This window comes from Oryzias latipes, chromosome 23 (genome assembly GCF_002234675.1).
Source record: "Oryzias latipes chromosome 23, ASM223467v1".
Taxonomy (NCBI): domain Eukaryota; kingdom Metazoa; phylum Chordata; class Actinopteri; order Beloniformes; family Adrianichthyidae; genus Oryzias; species Oryzias latipes.
The window spans coordinates 8,240,167-8,260,107 of NC_019881.2; the positions used below are offsets into that span (position 1 = coordinate 8,240,167).

Sequence of the window (19,941 nt, forward strand, 5' to 3'; positions counted from 1 at the left end):
AGCAAGTACAAATGTTAAAGTTGTGTCAAAAGTGAAAACAAGAGAGTTGCAGGACAAAATCTATATGGTGTGTTCAACGATTTCAGCCACTTATAAACCATCAAAAGGTCATTTTTGGTCAGTGAGACTAGATGACATTAACAGCGCATACCTGATAGGTGTCCCACAGCCTGATGGTGCAGCGTAGCGGCAGCTCCCTCATCAGGAGGTTGTTCATCCAACGAAAGGCAAACTGCAGGTACTCCACCTCATACTGCTGCATGTGGCAGTGCACAGACTCTATCGGGAACAGAAAACAATTGGTAATGTTAACACTAAAAAAGATTAAGGCTCTACTCGTCTACCTAGTTTGTGCATGAAAAAAAATTAATTAAAAAGAAGGAAAGAAAATGGCAGAGATGCAAATATCAGGGAATCAGGAGAAAACTGTTATGGCAGCGCTGACAGTAACTCGAAAAAAGATAGACAGATTGGTTTCAGACTCCCTTCACCATTAATAGCTGCTGTCATTGGTGTCACACGCTCATCCATTGCCTCATAATTGAAATGTAATTACAGAGCCATCCAAATTGTCTCAGAAAAGCTTCACAGCAAACTGAGATGGGAAAGGAAAATGTAATTGTAATGTTAACCAATACTCCAGAGAAATTGTGTGTCGCCCCACTGAAGGTTTAAGTGCATGTAAAGTGGGTCAATGGCATCCAGAGGTGAAAACGGAGCGCCATTTTAAATCAAAAGTACAGAAAACATGTTCATTATCTTTTATTCAAAAGCTGCTTTAAGGTGTAATCCAGTGAGGATCTCTGCATCTCGATACATGATGTTTAGGCTTTTGACTGGTGAACTGCTAAATATTTTAAACATAAAAGTAAAAATAATACATATAAGCCAATAGAGCCAAACAGGACATATCGATTACAAAATTTTGTTTAAAAACTTGACTTACAATAAATTAATTACCCATGAAAAACTGTATTTTTCCTGGGTGAGGGCAGTTTCTACTGTAAAGTGCGCTTTTTTTTCCTCAGCCTGTAAAAAAAACCATCAGTTGCATTGTGAATTTGGCATCCATTTGGAAATCACAAGTTTACACAAGCGTAGTCTATGGATTAACACATTGGCTTTTATCTGTGCCTTAGTCACATACACCTGTACAGGTGCTGCGGGTTTCCGGCCAGTCCAGGCCCGTGGAGTGGATTAAAGAGAAGTGGCGGCATCTTAAAGGGAGCACAGGCGTGCCTCACAGTTCCCTTCAGGCTCGTCTGGCCACCTCAAGGGACGTCGTGAAAATGGAACACACCATTTTCGTACATGTAAATCTATTGTGAAGTCTTTATAAGGTTTTTTATTAGTCGTTTATTTATATTCAATGGCCCACGATCTACCCACACTTCCTCGATCAACTGGTCAATTGCAATCAAGGATTGACCAAAGCATGTTTTCGGACTGTGGGACCCAGCTGGGATTCAAACTTAGGCCTTTTTGTTGAAAGGCGAGAGTGCTGACCACTACACCACCGTGCAGCCCATTGAATTTAATACCCCCTTTGCAAAAAATAATATGTGTTTTTCACTCCTTTCTTGAATCTGATCACTACAGAACACGGAGTAGGCTAAGACAACTTCATCTCCACATAGAAACAATCCTAATCTAGAAAAGAACCCTTGAAATATGTGTGCATAATCTGAGCCACTTTTCTTTTGACTGTGTATTAATGTCTATTTAAGAGGTTCAGAGATTTTTTTCCACTTTTTGTGTTGCAGTGGATGCATGAAGTGTTTTATCTCTTTCACACCAGAGCCATAGGTTCAGTGTTTACAGTCTTTTGACTAGCATAACTCTACCACTATTGTAATTCCAGCGGATTTTGATGCAGATGAGCAGCTTTGCGCCGATAGACAACACTTTACACTAGTAATTTGTTGCATATCGGTGAAAGACTGATATAAAAAAGCCACTTTTCTCTGCATCAAAATCAGCTTGTCCACATAAATTCCTTAAAGCAATAAATAAACATTAAAAATATATTTAAAAAAAAATTGTCATCAGGGGATCATCATCCTTGCCGTGAAGTACGTTATTTGATTGACATGCAGAACTGCCAATTGAACATCGCTACTGCAAATGCGTGTTTAACTACACTGAGTGCAGTCTGTCTTCCATCAGAGAGACTTTCAGCGTTGGTTTTCCGATGGAGGGCCACTTCGGCCCACAGGAGCATTTATTGAGGCCCGGGCTGGCATGCCTGCCTCCTCTATTGGAAACGAGACAGAGACACTGACCCAGCCGTTCCCCCACGGGGCCTGAGACCTCAAACAAACGCGCACTACATATCACTGCGATGTACAGCTTACAGGTCAACTTATGTTGCGCTTTTTGCTTCATGAGCCATTGGATGTCCTTGTCCGTCTCTTTTCACCCGCAGCTGCCTTTCCTAAGGGACACGGTCTCAATATGGTCTCAGTGTGGGACTCAAATGTCAGCGTCGTGGCGCTCTGGCAGAAGACTCCCCGAGAAGATAGGATCAGAGGTGCGTCAGTCAGAGGAAAGCAGGCTACAAACGGGGCTGTGACACTGCGAGGGCCTAGAGTCTGTTCATTTTCTCTGTTCTTGATAAATGTTTGTTTTCTTCATCTTTACATAACAAAAGATTAAAAATACCTCTCGGCATTTAGCAACTCCCCAATTCTATTGTCATCTAACCCGAGTCACCCAATCTCTTTCCAACACACACATCTCATAATGGGGCTGTAATTATGAAGCTGTCAGGGAATCTATGAAAAACAGCCAGTTGGGTGGGTTCTCGTAATCTCGGCTGACAGACGATTCGCACAAACTTTACTAGAAAAATGAAATAGAAAAAGAGATATTCATGACAAGTTTATGAGTAATATAAAAAGCAAGATATTTCCACCCCCGTGTCCAGCATTCTTCAAAGAGAACACCTGAATGGCACCTATCTGCAACTCCACACACACTCCAGCACAAGAGCAGGGTGCAAAGCAAACACAAAGCTATTATTTCACACTTGTCTCTGCTGTTTAATTATCACATGCTGCTGTAAAAGCATAAACAAGGGAAGCTCATTAACAGTGCATGCATCACGGTGACAGATCTAAGCTTACTGCCAAACAGAGGGGAAGAGAGTGGAACAACCTTAGACAATGTTAAATTATACTAATGAACTTGCTCTGCCTAATATTAGCGCCTTCACCAAACACATGGGAAGAGGAGGTGGGGTAGGCATTGGGGTGCTGACGCTTTGTAGCAAAGAAGTTAAAAAGGATCTACATGGGAATAAAGGAAGGTTTTTTTCTTCTGGCTGGCACAGTGCTGAGCACGCTGGGTGGGGTTATAATCAGGGCAGCGGATGGGGGAAGATGACATGTCTCATAGACGCTGATTGACTGATGAGTCCTGTCCTCTTGCCCACTGCTGGTTACAAGTCAGATTAGAGGCTGCTGTGCTGGCTCTTGTCCTTTTGCTCTTCACTTTTAGCTGCTGGACACAATGGTGTAGGAGGGCGGGGTCATACAGTGACGAGTGAGCATTTCCCAGAAATCTGCTGATGATGCCAAATTCGTTTGACTTCATACAATGTGAAATTGGATTTTTTTTTTTTATAGATTATGCTTTCATTCACTCCAGAGAGAAAAAAAGCAGCTCAATCTAGATGATTTTTTCAAAAAAAAAAAGAAGGAAATAAGTTCACCAGAAATTCTCAGGAATATTTGAAATCCTGACTAGATAAATGGGCAATGGGCAGACCTGTACGGGACACACTGGTGGGCTGTACAAAATATCAAGATTGTGGACCGCTATGTGAGCCAGTAGAGGGAAATTGTTTTCTTGGCCGACAGGTCGTAGTGAACACTTGCACAAAAAGGATGGGTAAGTCAGGATAAGGCAGGCATGTCATACAGATTGTTCCCTTGTTTGATCCTCCTAAAATCAGCTGATTGGGCAAGGGGCCCGTTAACCATAACAGCTGGGTGCTCCTTGCGTGCCCCATATAGGTTTGCCTATTCTTTGCCTATTCACAACCAAAGTCTACGCATTGGTTGTGATTGCTGGCATCCAACAAATAGCAACTCTGCGAGGAGTTGTCTGTGTGGTCATGTCTGAGGAACATCTGCATTTGTTGCACATAACAGTTCTCTGTCTCGTGATCGGATCATATCCTGGTAGGAGTTCCATTCCTTGATGACACCTCTGTGATATCCAATAACCTTTGGATCACTGTTTATGTAGTATACATGCAGCTATATCATAATTCGTGGAAATCCATCAATGGCACCCTTAATGCATATCCTATAGGGCTTCTATTTATCGTTTGATTCTATAAGCAAGTACTATAAAATTTGGGCCTGGATTCAGATATAACTCTGATGGATTCACTAATTTTCAGCAAGTTCCTGATTTTTTCCTGGGGGACCACAAATCCAGCCTGAAAGCACTTCAGATGCTCATTTTGTATCCATGCAACGTCCAATTTTTGTCAAGCTGATCTAGAACATATACTTCATATACATCAGCAGATCAGAGGGTTCTCTCCGTCGTAGAAACCGTAACATCTCGAGATCCCTGCGCAAACTAGGCAAACTCAGAACAATATGATTAATGTTGCTCAAAGTCTGAAGTATTTCCCAATGTCTACGATCAAAACAGAAATAGAAAGGTATCAAATTAGAAGGTCCCTCATTGTTCAAAAGAAAGCTATAAAACAGGAAAAAAATAGAATCGAAATAACTTTTTTTTCATTTTATTTTATTGAATGCAATATCCTTCCATTGTAAATAAATGTGTGTATAAACTAAACAAATACAATGGGGTTTAAAATGTAAAAAATATTTTACAGTCTATTAATGTAATTAGAAATTAATTAAAAAATATTTCAGTTCATTTTAGGATTTTTCAAAAAGAGACAAAAAATGACAACTGACATTTTGGTTAAGATAAAGGAAAATGAGCTATAAAGAAATCTGTGAGTCTCTGAATAAATGAAAAAAAAAAACATGCAAAACCCAGAAGGCCGAGCAGAGGGTGATCTGAAGGAGAAGTGTGTGGGAAGGGAAGGGAAAAACTTGTGTAACTGACTTCAGGTCGAATTAAAAGATGCCAAAGCAGCTCTTGAATGAAGCTTTTTAGGAAACTATTCAGAAGCAAACAGAAAAACTCTGTTGGAACCACAGAGAGAAAAACAGCATAACCCAGATCAAAAAGCAACACCAAATCTTTCAGAGGAAAAAATTGATTTAGGACATTTAATCAAAGCAAAACAAAAAGCCAAAAAAATATACTTCTGATTATGCAATTTTCAGAATCCCATTTCTTTGTCTTTTTGGCTGGACGAGTGTGCTGCAAATGTGCCTTCTGATTTCAATAAATAAATTCACCTTTAGGCTCTTTTGCATGTTAATGGAATTGAACCAATGCCCTTCCATGCAACAAATAAAGACAAAGATAAAAGGAAGATTAAAGACATCAAAGGAACATGACATGCTGACAAAGTGGTTGTTGTCTTTTGAGGGGGTGCATCTGCCAGCATCCAGCAGCACTAATGGGTGTTACTGTTATCATTACAAGTAGATAATTACAAAAGGGGGATTTGAAAGCAAAAGAAGAAACAAAGAAAAAAAATGTCAAAGTAAAAGATATTATTTTAAGAGCTACCACATAAAAGAAGTGGTGGAATAAATTTTTTACAAATCCTAATGCCAAAATTACAGCAGAGTATAAGGGCCACCATAAATTAAAAAAAATAAATATATATATAAATACATTTACGAAAATAAAGTTGTAAAATTATGAGGAATAAAGTCAAAACATTACGAGAGTAAACTTGTAGGATTATGGGTCAAAATTTTACGATAATAACGATAATCATACATTAAGGATTTATGAGAATAAACCCATAAATTTCTGAGGCAAAATCTGTTTACTATGAAAAATAGAAGAAAAAAAAAGAACCGACATTGTGTTTCGGTATGAGAGACGTAGAGCACATTGTAAGCGGTTACTTTGGCACAGGTTTCACAAATATGGAAATCCTTTTAGCAATTTTTTCATTATAAGTGTAAGGACATTGAAAATAATTTGCTGAAAACACCATTCCTAACCCATAGAGTTTCATGTGATGTCGACCTACAGTCATGTTGGAAGAAGAGGGGGCCGCTCTAAACTGTTCCCGCAAGGTTGGGAGCATAGAATTGTCCAAAATGTTTTGGTATCTTAAAGCATTCAGAGTTCCTGTCACTGGAGCTAAAAAGTCCTAAAAAAACTACCCCACACCATAATTCCTCCTCCACATAATTTCCAGTCTGCACAATGCAGTCCCAAATGTACTGGCAACCCTGCAAACTCAGACTTGTCCATCACCTTTCTAGATAGGAAAGTGGGCCAGCCAGTAAGGGCCAGCCAGTAAGGGCCAGCACAAACCAATGGTGTGATGTGACTGACTGTCCAATATAAATCTTTCCGAAATCTGTTTCTGTTTCTGTTCACACCCATAGATTTTCCAGTATGGTGGACTATACAAAAAAACATTTGATGTAGTCTGTTGGTCGATTCATGTTCAAATATTACTATGAATAAAATGCATTTAAGACAATCTAGCCTTAATGGAACTATCTGGACTGCATTGCATTGTAAAGCTATGTTCTCTTAACGCAATTTGTATGTCAGGGGCGTCCGGTTTCAATGTTGAGTCAATGTGCAAACGTGATCACAGGCCCTGGGGCACGTTTTGAGCACCAGGTGTGGCACAGGAGTCTAATAGAAGTGCATCTTGGGCGTGGCGGTACAATATTTCTAAATATCTGAACGTTAGTGGAAATATTCAAGTCGCGTTAACCAACTAGGAACTCGGCTTTGGCCAAAGATGTATCATCATCATTGTCCAAAACAAAGCCCTGCACACTGTTTCTGGCATCTTCATTTTAAATGTATTTTTTGGTTTAGAAATATTTGAGCCATAATTACTTTCTTTTTCAGATTGGCTTCAACCAGGAAGTCAAATAGTTGCCACAGAAGCAATGAATTTCCTTCTTGTTAAAATTGCCATAAAGATGCAAGCCAATAGCACAATTAAAAAACAAATCAGTCATATTTTGATGAACAAAATTGAAATTTAAGAAAACATTGAGATCTGACCAAAAGTAATAAAGCTTGTTTTTTTTTTTTACATTATTACTATCAAATTTTTGACTAACCTTTTTCTTTGAAAAAAACAAACATGCAGTTATTTACTTTGCATGCTGGTTTTAACCTCACACAATTTTAATTTCTATATCTAAAAATGAATGTTTCAAGAGTAAAAACAAAAAGATTATTAAAAAGTCTTAGTCAAACTGGCCGTTGTTACATCGTTGCCTCTCAGGCACCCATAGCGCTAGTGCGATAGTGTTTTTTTTGATAATGTTACAAAATTACTTTAATGACGCAAGTTCATTTAAAAGTCAAAGACATCAACTCTGAGATAAAATCTGAGATTTTCTGGAACTGTTTTAGATATTTTAGATATAACCAAACACATAGAGCTCAATATTAGAACAAGTAGAAGAAAACAAACACCAATGATTTAAAGAGCATAGCTTGGTGTTGTATCTGGATTTAGGAATGATTTGTGTCTTTTAGTCTGTTAACTGAGGCCATTCCTTTTGCTGTAGGATGGCAGACCCCAAACCTTTATCAAAAGACCCCCAGTCTAAAGAACTCTGGATCTGATAGGTGCTGGTAGATAATTTAGGAAAAGATGAGAGGCCATTGTTTCCAGGAAAGATGCGACGTCAACAGCTTAACGGAAAACAATCCTGTAACGCGAGATAAGAGTTATCTCTGATGTCATTAGAACTGGTTATGTCGAGCTGGCGAGGTATAAAGTGTCCGGCCTGACAGTGATGACAGGGCAATTATGGCATAAGATCCAGCGAAAATGTCAAGTCATCTCTTTTGTGGCACTGCTGCAGCGTAGTGGAGGTCGAATGGAACAGAAAGACAAACCTTTTTTGGGGGGGGGGGTCCGTCTGTTTTGCACCGAACGCCGGCGCCTCTGTTTTCTTACACGAACACCTGCTTTGTTGCGGGGACCAGGCAGAATAAGGTCCAACACGTCAGCTATGACTGATTTGGACTTACAGCTCCTGCGGGTAGTGTCAGAAAAATGTCCAGACAGCGGTGTGTGCATGTCAGCCAGCATTGTGTTTACTTGGTAACTTTTGCTGACAATCATACAGCTGCACATGTACGCAGACCCTTTCCCCCCATCCGTCGGAATAAAGCCAGGAAGTGCTCCCTCCGTCTGCTTCCAGGGAGGGTGACAGGAGAGTCATCACAGCAGAGGGCACAGAGGTTAGGCCACAATGCTGGCGGTCCAACAAAAGCCTTCTGTGATGAGCCCTTGTTGTATTACATATGAAGTGTGTGTACAGTAAATGACGCTTTTTGAAGATAATGATTGAAGGAAGTTTAAGTGAACTTTAATTGTGAGTGGAAAAGGTCTCATGCGTCTGCTTAAGAATTTTTGATTTTGGCTGAAACGACATAATCATATTAAAAAGGCAACTGAGAACGGTCCTATAATAGATCAAAAGATGATCAGAGTGGAACAGGAAGTAAAGACCTAATAAATATGAACATCCTTTTCGAAGACTATCTATGAATCCACTGTGTTCTGATAATGAAAAATGGAATCATTTTATTTCAAATGACGAATCATTCAAATGCAATGCATTGTGCATTATATTAGCCAAATTAATCACTACCCGATCTGTAACACCTACCCAATTGGTCCCCGCATGCGCAAATATGTCTATTTTGGCGAAAGCATTCTAGGGCGCAGAGTACCTCTTGAGATGTTTAGAATAATAATAACCTTTTAAAAATGATTTAAATCATGAAAACGTACTGCAAATGTCCAAATGTTTTTTTCTTTTTCTGGTTTGTTTAATGACAGTTTACTCTCCAGTGTACACTTAACAGACACACTATTAACTCAGTTAACACAGACATGTTAATAAGGGTTAACTTGGTTGCATTAGTGACTGCAGTGATGCAAACATCCTTTCAGAGTAAAATGCCCTCGGTTCTCTCTCTTTTGACAACATATAAAGATTAAAAACAATCAAACAGAAAGATTGACTCCAAGTTGTATTTGTACAACAGTCTCATTTTACGGCGCTGTTATTCAGTCGGGGGAAACTCTCAGTTGTTGAGCAATGCATCATTTTTTTGTGATCACATAAGTATCCAGTGAATAAATGTCTTGTACAGTTGTAAGGGAGACAAAACGTTTGGGAAATGCTACCAGGAGCTAATCTAATTTAAAGTGCTTGATTGTAGCAATGTTGGCAAAAGGAGGAAGTGGTAAATGGCAAATGCTGTGTCTTCCCCAAGGACACTTCGACACGTGGAGGGATTGAGCCTGCAATCTTCCAATCAGGGGTCTGCCGCCCTGCCGCTGCACCACCGTGTGAAATAGGATTTGCTATTTGCTATTGCGATTTGATCAGGTTCCCTGTACTTATTGTGTTGCCACAATGCACACTAGTTTTTTGCCAACGACATAAGACTTTAAGATTGTAGGTAGTGTCTGAAACTCCCTCACTATTCACTACTTAGTGCACTTTATAGGGTGTGTAACTTTTTTTTTTTTTTAGGGTATCTGAATCTTCAAAATGATCATATCCAGTGCTCTGGTAATTTCCCAGAAGTCTCTGCGAAAAAAACCAGTGTGCATTGATGCTCACTAAATTGGTTAACGTAGAACAGTATGCATTGAATTAGAACGACTTGTCATTTGCAAAGAAATGAATTTAAATGATTTAAATACCTGTGGAAATGCTTGTGCTATTAAAAATGATAATTTATGCAGGAAAACCAGAGACAGGACAGCCTCATTTAGCATTTTTTTTCCATGAACAGATAAAAGTTGTATTGGACTGTAAATTTCTGAATGGTTTTAAAAAACTGAATACCAGATGAGGATTATAAAGCTGATAAACAAGACATAAATAGAAGTTTATCTGGGGGGGAAATAATCTATGTCCTTTTATTATGAAAAACTATTATTTCAGATCACAACTTTTATTTATAGCTCTTGCACGGCTGCGTTATGGGCTGGCACTCTGTTTGGTGCAGAGACCACAAAAAAGAAGAGAAAGATCGAAGACAGATGTGAAGAAGTCTTGTCAAAGCGGAAGAACTGTGGAAAAAGGGAGTTTGGAGATGGGTGGGTGGGGGATGGATGAAAGCAAGCAAGGCAGAGGACTCACCATCAATCCTGCTGACCAGTTCCTCCAGGGCCTTGACTTTCCTCTGAATGCCCGGCTGAGCAAACGTATAATTGTCCTGAGGAGAACAAAAGTGGGGGTGGGGCGTGGCATCGAATCAGTTCAATGTTCCGGTTTTGTTGATGTTTACTCAAGCTTTTTGGTTAAATAAGAACAACAGAGATAAAACAGGGATAAAAGGAGCGGCTAATCCTAATTTAAGTAGTCGGCGCTTTTGGTTGTTCGAGCTTGCAGAACAGCATCCCAGCGAGTTCTTCGCACAAGCATTTTGTGTGTATGTGTGCGTATATGTGTGTGTGCACCCAAACACACAGAAAGCAACAAGGATGACGTTTCCTTGAGGGGTCATTTCGTTGCTGATGAAGAACAGCTGATGTGGCAAACTACCCCGCAAACCAAGGAGGAGAGATATGGTGGAGGCGTCTTCGAGGAATAAATACCTCCAGACGTCCTTCAGGCGCAGCAGAACTGAGCAGACTGTGCTGTACTCCCCCCCCCATCCATATCGTGTCATGATATTAGTGAAAGCTTGGCCCTCTTTAAACTTGTGGTAGCTAATGCTAATTGCCATATCAGTGTGTTGAAGGGAAGGCCTTCAGTCATCCACATGTTCTGTAAGTGGAAATCTTCCACTTACAGGGTTTCATTTACTCATGTCAAGTGAGAAAAGTCCAGATTTACAGTGAAATGGCAGCTTTAACTATATCCACAAATAAACGCTTTGAAAAAGGGGAGGGACAAAATATGCTCAGCTCAAAATTTAATCTTTAATTTATTCATTGCAGACTCCATTTATAAATCTCGTAGAGAAACCACTTTAGCAAAATTTTGTGCCATTTGGTAAATATCTAAATATATATGTCCATCCGTCTATCCCTTTTGGGGTCACAGGGTTGCTGGAGCCTATTCCAGCAACTGTTGCAGGGCCATACCAACTCACACCTAGGGACAATTTAGAGATACACTACCAATTAATCTATAAAGCATGTTGACTGGGAAGAAACCGGAGAAAAGCCATTTGTGCCAGGGAGAACATGCCAACTCTACACAAAAGTGTCTCAGCCAGGAATTGAACCAGGGCCTTCTCACTGTCAGCTGAGAGTACTAAGAGGCAAACATGAAGAACAAAGTTCACTCGAAACACTTCCCATCAATCCCTCTGACTAATAACCTGCCTCTTGGCCCCTCTAGGCATTGTGGGTAATGTAGTCACAACCGTTTTGTTTCGCTTCATGCACCATATATTCTGTTGTTCTTTGTGGTCCAGAAAACAGTAAATCGTTTAAATATATATATGGAAAATATTAGTTAGTCTCAATACAAGTCCTGGGCCTCATTTTAAGACCCTTTTTATCTCCCTTGTGTTTGCAGACATACTTTATAGCAAGTCTTAACTAAATGAAGAAACTTTTTTGACATTTTATTATATTTTACATCATCATATTTCACTTATCATAGGTTTTCATTATTTGAATTTTTTAATATACCACCTCCCCTCAAATTTTACCATTCTTTCACACTCAATTTATCTTTTTGTTTTTAATAAACATGTGCTTCATAATTTTGTGTTTTCTTTCATTCTACACTTGTCCTCCAACTTAATTTTCTACCTGGAGTCTTTCTGGCTTTTTCTTTTACTACCACTCCACTCAAGCATTAATGCAGTTAGAAGCAAAGCTAGAGTGAAGACCAGTGCAAGTAATTACATTTGCATTATTGAAGCTGCAGCCTTTAATCAACTGCCTTTCTCTATCTCTCTCTAACTCTCTGGCTTCTACATATTCACTAAAAAACCAACTAGCTGCATTTTCCTGTCCCTGGCTTCACCCATTTCCCCCAGTTTACTCTAGTTTTTGTTCCTTTCAATAGCTTGCAAATTTGTGTGTTAGTTCTATAACTCTTACATCATCCTTTCATGTCTTACTGTGTTTGTTTAACTTATAAAAATAGTTTGTTGCAAGGGTTTATTTTTGCTCAATACAATAATATGAAACACTAAAGATCTGACAAAGATCTCATAGTGGACTGTAGTATATGATGTCATGTTTTTTCATGGCTAACGTAAAGTAAGATGCTTAAAATACAAACAAATCTCTACTTTTTCCAAGGCACTCGGAGGCTAAGTTGCGGTCAGTTACACTTAATTAAATGCCCTTGATGAATTGATTTCCATAAGGTGTCCAGGCCTTTGGAAAAATCCAACTTTTCCCTTTTTAGTTCTTTTCAATATCCAAACGAAAAAATCCATGCCAAAGGGTAAAAAAACACAAATTTACAGAAGCATTAATTTTATCAGGCTTTAGACATTGAAGGAACATTTTCCAACATTTTGGAGTGAATCTTTCAATCCTAAATTGTGATTTTAATTCCACCAGAGAACATAGACATGAGTCAGTCTTCCTAAAAGAGGATGTACCCATATTTTCACCCCCTGATAAACCAAACAATTAAGGACAAACCCTAGTTACCATTACAATTCATGACAGAAAAATAGAAAGAAGCAGCATAAGGAGCTTTTTGTTCCTTATGCTGCATTCACACCGAACGCAATTCGCGGATCAGGGGCGTCAGGGTTCTGTGATGATGTCCTGCAACTCTGAAAAGTGAGCGAGCGAGCAGAGGAAAAGGATAGAGCAGGCGCCGCTGCTCAGGGTCGGAACGTGGGACCCTAAGCAGCTGGGATTGCTTTGCTGCCCCGCGGGCGGTCGTCTGCCTGACAGACGGAGAGCGTGTGCTGTCATAGCAGCCGCGATAGCTACAGCTCCATTGCCTTATGATGTTTGCCTTATTTTCATCGAGACAATAATAAAAAGTGTTATTTTTATCTTCCCCCTCTTGGGTTAATGCTCAAACTTGGTCACAGACAGACGGAAGTAACCCTTGTGCTATCCTATGGGGTCCAGATGACCCGAACCTTACATTGACGTGCTATCCCTAGCATGACAAAGGTGGATAAAGGTGTGGAGGATTTCACGTAATCCATGGACACCAGTGAAGAACACAAATCATTGAAGAAAAAAGGTTTAGAGCACTGTCTAGTGGGTCTAGATGACCCCACTCCCACAGTTAAAATGCCTAGGATAGCACAAGTGTTAAAACAGCCGTAACCAAGGCGCAGTGCTCACTTTAGGATTAAATTGCACTGGGTGAGACTCTGAATGATCTGGTCAACTCAGACACGGTGAAGTGATTTTTTTTTTAAACTACTGTAATATGCTCCTCTCCCCTGGTCGACATCAGAACTCGAACTGTAGAGTTCTATAATAATGTAAGGTTTGAAAGAGACTTTTTGTTTAGATCAATAACCTTAACGACCGAAAATTAAAGCATGCATTAGCATCTCTGTGCTAACATAAGAGATAACTGAATCAAGAGGGAACTTTTCAGTTTATCTGTTGGGCTCAACGGGGATTTTATGTCCCTTTATGTGCCAGACAACACACTTTACCCAACAAACATTAATGACATTTACTTACTTTTCTCTGACACACCTACTTATTAATTTGCTTTACAACAAAACACAAATATACGAGGCCTTAAAAAATTGTTTTCACTTTTTCTCCCCCTTATTTATTTTCTCCAACTGTCTTTGAACGTTATTATTATTTTTGGGATCCTTTTTTATTCCTATTCTCCTTCTGCTCACTTCCTTTCTTGTCTAACCTAACACATTGTGTCCTTGATCAGTTGAGGCAACGGTAGGAAATCAACCATTTCAACTTTATTATCTAAACACTCCCATTCTTCCGCCATGTGTCCATCCACCATTCCAGCATGGAAGTGGCACTGCTCTGTGGACACACATCACCAAATCAGAAAGCTCCTGTTTTCCCCTTTTTGTGTGCCTTTTTCTTTGTTCAATCTCCTTATCCCTCTCTCGTTTCTCTCAGTCAGTTGAATCAATAGATCTTCTTCACCTCCCTGTCCGTTCTATTAGGGACTACAATGGCTCCACACTGGACTGAAATTGCCTTCTTTTGTGGCACTGGATGTCTATCAGCAAGTTGGACACAACCAACACAACACAAAGTGCAAGAGGAGGTGGATGTTTGTGAGGAAGAAGAAAGGTAAGGACAGAAAAGAAGGAGGAATAAAGAGATGACAGGTGGAGATAAAGGCAAGATAATAATGGAAGGAGGGGTGTGGGGATGGTTGAAGGACAGGACAATCATCCATTAGAGGTGGGACTCTTCACTGGTCTCCAAAATCTGATTTAATTAAGATTCATTTGTTAAAGATTTCATTCATTCTCGGATAAACTACAAAGTCTACCATTCTACAAAGAAGAAACATAAAGTGACAGCTATTAGCTAATGTAAACAGACAGTTCGAACTATCTCAAGAGGACTTTGATATTTTAAGAGATCTTAATTGACTAGGAGAGACTTGGAAAGTATCAGTATTAACAGGGGAGGGATGCTAAAAAAAGTCACCTTTGTTAGGTCTGGTTAGCCTTTATAACATTTTTTAGGGGAACTTTTCTCTTAAAACAACACTGCGAAGTCACAACAGAGGCTTCTTTGAGGCTGATGTTAACCAAAACATATATAGGGTAGTTGTATCGGCCATGTAATCTACATGTATGTAGTGTAAGCATGACACTCTCCCAGTATGGTGGGGTTCAGCATCTATTAGAGGAGCCGTGTCAGAATGAACTGCCACTTTCAGCGGTACTTCTGTTTCTCTGTGACCCATTTGATGACGAACTCTACTGCATTATGGCAAGGAGGGGAAAAATAAAAATAACAACAAAATTAGAGGATCTTTTTATTATTGCCTCAATAAAAATAAGACACATATATTAAAGTTCAGAACGAGAACAATCAGATTCTCCATGTTACTTTTGGACTTCACCTGCTGTTAATATTATCACACATCACGGTCCAAAGATGAGTCCCTTATTGGTTGATGCTTTGCAAATTTTATTCCAAAGTTCAGTTATTTAAACTCTGGAAACATCGCTGCACAAGTCTGATTGTGCCTTTACATTGAGTTAACATTGAAACCGGATGCTCCTGCAGCACGAAATAGCGTTTGGTGTGAACGTAGCTTTAGACTGCATACAGACCTGTGTTTGCATCTTCTAGTCATATTACATTGAGCTTACGTTACTTTGTCTCTTTTGTTTTGCTTTCTATTTGGTTTATCTGCATTCACACTGTGGCACACCACACCAGGATTCACTTGCAAGTGAACCCTGCAGCTAAAAAAATGTTGACAAAACTTTTGAGTTGAATTAGAATTCAAAGAAGCTTTCATAACTTTTCAAAAACGGAAAAAAACCCTGACTGATCTTTGTAAACATCTTAAAAACAGCTTGTGCTGTAATTAGTTTTTTTTGTTATGAAAGAAGGTTAAGTTATTTTACCTTCATCTGCCCACAGGACACTGTTCCAGAAGTCTTGCAGTGATTTGAGTCTCTATCTAGCATTAATGATGTTTGTTAATACACCAAAAGTTTGATTATTTTCCATTAGTACATTTTCTTGGAGTCTAAAAAATAACACACAGGCTTGTATACATTTAAGTATAGTTTTTGAGGCTAGTGTTTTAAAGTCCTCGGTATAAACGCCACTGTGTTCTCAAAAAGGTTATGAAAACATCACATTTAACATGTTATTATATTTTCACTTTATTCCTATTGTTAGAAGCTTTCAAATAAGGGGAAAATTTAGATTAGCATAGGGTCAGAGCCATAATGGCAAATTCTGGTAATGATGGCTTCTAAAAAGGAAAAACTCAAAAACTTTTGTTGTGGGGAACAAAAAGTGAGGTATTATGCCCTTTTCCCCTCATTTGTGTGGATCTAGATGTGTTCAGTAAATCAGAATCTGGAAGAATCTAATGCAGCTCATTACCCAGAAGCAATTCTACCAAAGCCAACTTCTAGCAGAAACGTTTCTCCACCAGAGGAACAAGGCATGTTGGGTATTTAAAGGTGTGGTTACTACGTAAAGGTTAACCTCATCAGTCCAACTCACCTTTACAGTCAAAGGTTACCCCCTGATCTGTGTGTTGGTGCATCAAAGTAAACTTGATGTTATTAAATATTTGGAATAGAAAGATTTGCTGCATCATGACCAGCACAAGATGGGAGAATACAAATGAAAACAGAAAAAAGATAGAGCTAGGATATGATTTATAGCTTGCTTTTTTCAGTATGTAAGTACATGAAAGCTTCCGAAATCAACAATAAAAGCACCAACGGCTTGTCAAAGACACCAGCTGCTTTTTCCTCTGTGTCTTTGTGTGAGAGTTTGCTTGAGTGAGTGACAGGCCAAGGTGATGGTGAAGGGCCCTCGGGAAAACCAGAACAGGACACGGCGTCTGGTTTGGTCTGTCTACCGTCTGCTAGCCGTCGTCCCTTGTACCCCTACACCTACTCCAGGGAAACCCCATCTGTAGCTGCCACCATGGGAACAGATGGTTGTGTTAACAATAGTCTGGCAGTCTGATTGGTTCATGCTTGGACAAAATTTATAGAAAGGAGAGGAAACTGTTGAACATTTCAGCTTTGTCTTTTAAAATGTGAATGTTATATGACAGAAAAATTTATGAGCAGCCGAAAATATCCAAATGGGTTTTGTTTGTTTTTTTACACAAAAGTTATTTTAAGAGTTTTTTTTTTATATAGTTTTTTAATAGTAGACTGCTGTGCTATGGGTTAGCCTATCTCGCCCATTGTGGCCAACTTGTACATGGAAGAAGTCGAAAGGAGAGCCCTGGACTCGTTCCGAGGTACTACTCCAAGTCACTGGTTCAGATACGTGGACGAAACTTGGGTAGAGATCAAAATCCAGGAAGTGGAGGCGTTTACAGATCATATCAATGCGGCCGAGAAAAACATAAAGTTCACCAGGAGAGACGCAAAGGAGAACAGTCTAGCCTTTCTAGACTGTGCTGTGATCATTGGAGATGACAGACAGCTCCAGGGTTGAAGTGTACGGGAAGCCTACTCAGACTGATCAGTACCTGTTATTTTATTCAAACCACCCTTTACAGCACAAACTGTTTATCAGGACTTTACAACACAGAGCCCAGGAAGTGCCCAGAAGCTCTGACGGAAAGAAGAAAGAAGACATATCCGACGAGCCCTCCAAACCTGTGGATATCCCAACTGGGCATTCACCAAATCCCAACATACAAGAAAACAAGACAAGAAGGAACAAGAGCCTTAAGGGAACAGTGTTTCAATTCCTCATATCTCAGGCATGTCTGAAAACTAAAAAGGATTTTCAGACAAGATAACATCCCAGTTCATCTCAAACCTGTTAATACTCTCAGACAAAACTGGTTCATCCTAAGGACAAAATTCCCAGCTACAAACAGAGCAACGTTGTATGCTCTATCCACTGCAAAGAGAACTGCAATGACCAATACATAGGAGAAATCAAACAACCTCTACACAAGCAGCTTTACCAACATCCCAGAGCCAACTCAAGCGGACCTGAGTCTGCAGTACACCACCTGAAGGCCACAAACCACTCGTTTGAGGACAGTAAAGTCTGAATTTTAGCCAGAGAGAAAGGATGGTTTAAGCGAGGAGTGAGAGAAGCCATCTTTGTCAAGAAAGATAAACCTTCTCTTAATAAGAGGTTTATTCTTATTTTACTCAGGTTTATTCTTTTAACTATCTACAGCAGTTTTCTGAAAACCAAACAAACCGAACCAGTTTCACCTAGGTCATTAACAGTTGAAAGAGATGACCAGGTTGGGGAGGGTAGATATGTCGCCCCAACCCCAGCTGCGGACAAAGGACTCCGTACGACCCAAAAACATGCAGTCTAAGTAGAAAATGTTATCCAGTTGCAGGTCTGACTCCTCCCCCATGAGCACATAAAAACCAGCTCTTTTATCAACTATTTCAGAATTGACAAAGCCTTTTGGATAAGAGGTGAAATGTCTTCAACTTTAAAAACCAAGTCCAGATGACAACCTTTAAACCTACTACTATGATAGAAAATGATAGTTTTTGCTGTTGTTGTGCTTCTTTCTGTTCCTTACAAGTAAAATGACGAAATCGGAAGCATTAATCTTTATAATTGTCTTCTTTTTCTTTTGATATGTCTTTTATGTGAGCTAATTGATAGCATGAAGCATTTTTTCTTCAAAAATCCGTTTATCTCAGGTTACTAAGTGTTCAGTTAATAAGAGAGAACGCTGAAAATTACATATCACAGAATCAAATTACCTTGATGCAAAAACATGCTATCCTTGGTGCTAATGAAGCTCGTTTTTTTTCTCAAGATCCCTCTGTACTCTGCCATAAATCAACACATGGTTTTCTTATTTGTGAAGTATCAATTGAATTGTGTCGAAGGATTGCAGTGTGGTCAATTCCAATTCTTCTTTTTAAGTCTTTGAACGATTGCCTAATTCTTGACAAATCTGATGTGTTTTATTCTGTCTGTTTTCAGCAGATCCTCCTGGAAGAATTGCAAATTGAAATCCATTTTGCTGTAAAACTTGAAAGCATGAAAGGCTAATAAAATGGTGGCGAATATCTAAGTGTATCAGTGTTTAGATAAGAGATTCACCTGATTTCAGTTGCCCTCTTAAAAGATATGTTTTTAATGCTTTACAGCTCCACAAAAAATAGTTACTATTGACCATAAATATCAACAACATGCAAATAAAACAGAATCTGTTTTTTAAGCAGATTGACATCATGCCAAGAAGAAATTAATTTTCTTCTTAAAATGAGAAGATTGTAATTGTGCTGGCTCTTTTGTGAAAATAAATTTAATAATGCAAAAAGAGCTCTGCTGTTGACAACACTGTTGTTGACATCCATTGTTAACGTTAGCTACTTCCACAAAAAACGAGTGACGTCGTTCACCGTTGAGTACTCTTCTGCGCATGCGGGTCACTTCTGGGTCATTTCCCATTAACACAAAAGTTCGCATTTAATTGTGAATGGCCTTGCAAAAAAAAAAAAAAAAAAAAAAAAAAAAAAAAAAAAAAAAAAAAAAAATCGAAATTTTTCAAAAAATCGGAATTGAGCCCTGCAGGGTGAACTTATGCCTAGTGACCCCCTCCTTCCTGGCGTTCCAAACAGGAAGTACTCGCTGGCTCCAAGAGGCCAAAATCCCATGGACTTTAATTGAAAAACAAAAACATCTATTATCATTAATCATTTGTCAGAACAACCATTCTTGCTCTCCTTCATTTTCTTTTTTACCATGTTCTTGATAATCCTAATTTTTTTTTTTTTGTAGTGCAAATTATTCCAGTTATAAACTGACCAATCAGATGCCTCTATAAAAGTGGTCTCACGTCAAATGTTTGAATGGTTTTATAGATTTTCCCGAGCTCTCTTTCAAGTAGTTGAGGTGTGGACCTCCAACAAACTCACTCCTGTATGCAAGTGGTTGCCTTAGACCACATGTGTCAAACTCAAGGCCCGCGGGCCAAATGTGGCTCTCCCTGTCATTCTATGTGGCCCACGTGAGCATAAAAGTTTTTAATTTCTTAAAATAAAAATTGGTGTGTATTTATTTATATTTAGTGGGAAATGGACTTGAAATATAGGATTGGGCAACTATGTATTGGGACTTAAACACTGTCAATATGACACAACCTGACAGAACCAAATTTAAAAGGATTTATGCAAGAGTAACAAGCAAACATATGTTTTCTATGCAACTTTAAT

The 19,941-nt window shown here is 39.1% G+C and overlaps 1 protein-coding gene across 3 annotated transcripts in view; it reads right to left on the reverse strand.

Annotated features, from left to right (window-relative positions):
- Positions 1–19,941, reverse strand: part of tbc1d22a (TBC1 domain family member 22A) — a 143,123-nt gene that overhangs the window by 19,292 nt on the left and 103,890 nt on the right. For all 3 annotated transcript variants that reach the window (XM_023952363.1, XM_023952361.1, XM_023952362.1), the window contains 2 exons: positions 10,272–10,347; positions 152–279 (listed from right to left, as the gene is read on the reverse strand). In XM_023952363.1, the coding sequence (XP_023808131.1) occupies positions 152–279; positions 10,272–10,347 (204 nt within the window). The remainder of the gene's footprint in view (positions 1–151; positions 280–10,271; positions 10,348–19,941) is intronic.